Source organism: Trichechus manatus, unplaced genomic scaffold, assembly GCF_000243295.1.
Source record: "Trichechus manatus latirostris isolate Lorelei unplaced genomic scaffold, TriManLat1.0 scaffold00050, whole genome shotgun sequence".
NCBI classification, from domain to species: Eukaryota; Metazoa; Chordata; class Mammalia; order Sirenia; family Trichechidae; genus Trichechus; species Trichechus manatus.
In genome coordinates this window covers 7,319,845-7,321,700 of record NW_004443986.1, presented here as the reverse complement: position 1 = coordinate 7,321,700, position 1,856 = coordinate 7,319,845, and the positions used below count along the sequence as shown (strand labels likewise).

The following is a 1,856-nucleotide window of genomic DNA, read 5'->3' as shown; positions in this document are numbered from 1 at the left end:
CGCCTCCAGCTCGCCCTTCGCCAACGACTACTCGGTGTTCCAGGCCCCCGGCGTATCCGGGAGCAGCGGCGGCGGGGGCGGCGGGGGCGGCGGAGGCTCCTCCGCGCACTCGCAGGACGGCTCCCACCAGCCGGTGTTCATCTCCAAGGTGCACACCTCGGTGGACGGGCTGCAGGGTATCTACCCGCGCGTGGGTATGGCGCACCCGTACGAGTCATGGTTCAAGCCCTCGCACCCGGGCCTGGGCGCCGCGGGGGACGTGGGCTCGGCCGGCGCCTCCAGCTGGTGGGACATGGGCGCCGGCTGGATCGATGTGCAGAACCCCAACGGCGCGGCGGCGCTGCCCGGCTCGCTGCACCCTGCCGCCGGGGGGCTCCAAACCTCGCTGCACTCGCCGCTCGGAGGCTACAACTCGGATTACTCAGGCCTGAGCCACTCGGCCTTCAGCAGCGGCGCCTCTTCGCACTTGCTCAGCCCCGCCGGGCAACACCTCATGGACGGCTTCAAGCCCGTGCTGCCCGGCTCCTACCCGGACTCGGCCCCGTCGCCGCTGGCCGGCGCGGGGGGCTCCATGCTGAGCGCCGGGCCGTCGGCGCCGCTGGGGGGCTCCCCGCGCTCCTCGGCTCGCCGCTACTCGGGTCGCGCCACCTGCGACTGCCCCAACTGCCAGGAGGCTGAGCGGCTGGGCCCGGCCGGGGCGAGCCTGCGGCGCAAGGGTCTGCACAGCTGTCACATCCCGGGCTGCGGCAAGGTGTACGGCAAGACGTCGCACCTCAAGGCGCACCTGCGCTGGCACACGGGCGAGCGGCCCTTCGTGTGCAACTGGCTCTTCTGCGGCAAGCGTTTCACGCGCTCCGACGAGCTGCAGCGGCACCTGCGGACCCACACAGGCGAGAAGCGCTTCGCCTGCCCTGTCTGCAACAAGCGCTTTATGCGCAGCGACCACCTCAGCAAGCACGTGAAGACGCACAGCGGCGGCGGCGGCGGCGGCGGCTCGGTGGGCTCAGGCAGCGGCGGCAAGAAAGGCAGCGACACCGACAGTGAGCACAGCGCCGCGGGCAGCCCGCCCTGCCACTCCCCAGAGCTGCTGCAGCCCCCTGAGCCAGGGCACCGTAACGGCCTAGAGTGACGCGCACCCCGCCCCTCTCCCAAACCCCCTCCCACCCCCGGTCCGCTTGGGCTCCTTCTGCCCTGGCCTCAACGCCAGCCTTTCTCTACTGTACCCTGCTCCCTCTCTCTCTTTCTCTATATATCCTCCCTCTATGCTTAACTTTGTAAAGGGAATATGGACATGTAAGTAACACGCATTGTTGTCCCAGGCCCTGCCTTTCTGTCTCCACTGGGTAACACTACCCGAGCCCCGTAGTGTTCCAACCAGCGCCTCGCTGGACAGGTTGTTCTTGTCCTCCAGTCCTCGTCCGCCCTCTTGCATCCGTAGGCTGTGATGGGCATAAAGTTTAGAGGAGCGGAGGTAGCGCTGGACAAACCCAGTGCCTGGGAGACCGCGGGTCTCGGTGCGGGCGGGGACGCGGTTGAGCCGGCGCCTTGGAGAGGGCGAGGAAGGAGGCCGGGGCGGGGAATTCCCGCCGGGGCAGCTGCATACTGGGGTTCTGGACGCGTTGGCTTCGGAGTGCTGTGCCTGGCCGCTGTGCGCCGCCGCCCGCCCTGCGCAGAGCCGTAGGAGCTCCGTAGGGTGCCCATTTCGCAGTACGAAAACCCGAGTTCGCCGAGTTTAGCTCTCTCAGTGTCAGCTTTGCCTCTTTTTCTTTGTTCCCTGAGGTGGAACCGATGCAAGTTGTAGCAAAGGGCAATCTTGGCGAATCGCTGCAGCAGTCTTCTTTCATCTTTATAACATT

The 1,856-nt window shown here is 67.3% G+C and overlaps 1 protein-coding gene across 1 annotated transcript in view; it reads left to right on the top strand.

Annotated features, from left to right (window-relative positions):
- The window catches only part of SP8 (Sp8 transcription factor), a 2,468-nt gene extending 1,339 nt beyond the window's left edge, over positions 1 to 1,129 (top strand). Inside the window, exon 2 of the mRNA XM_023732269.1 lies at positions 1 to 1,129. This exon is cut by the window's left edge and continues 317 nt beyond it. Within this exon, the coding sequence (XP_023588037.1) occupies positions 1 to 1,129 (1,129 nt within the window).
- The last annotated feature ends 727 nt before the right edge of the window (positions 1,130 to 1,856 follow it).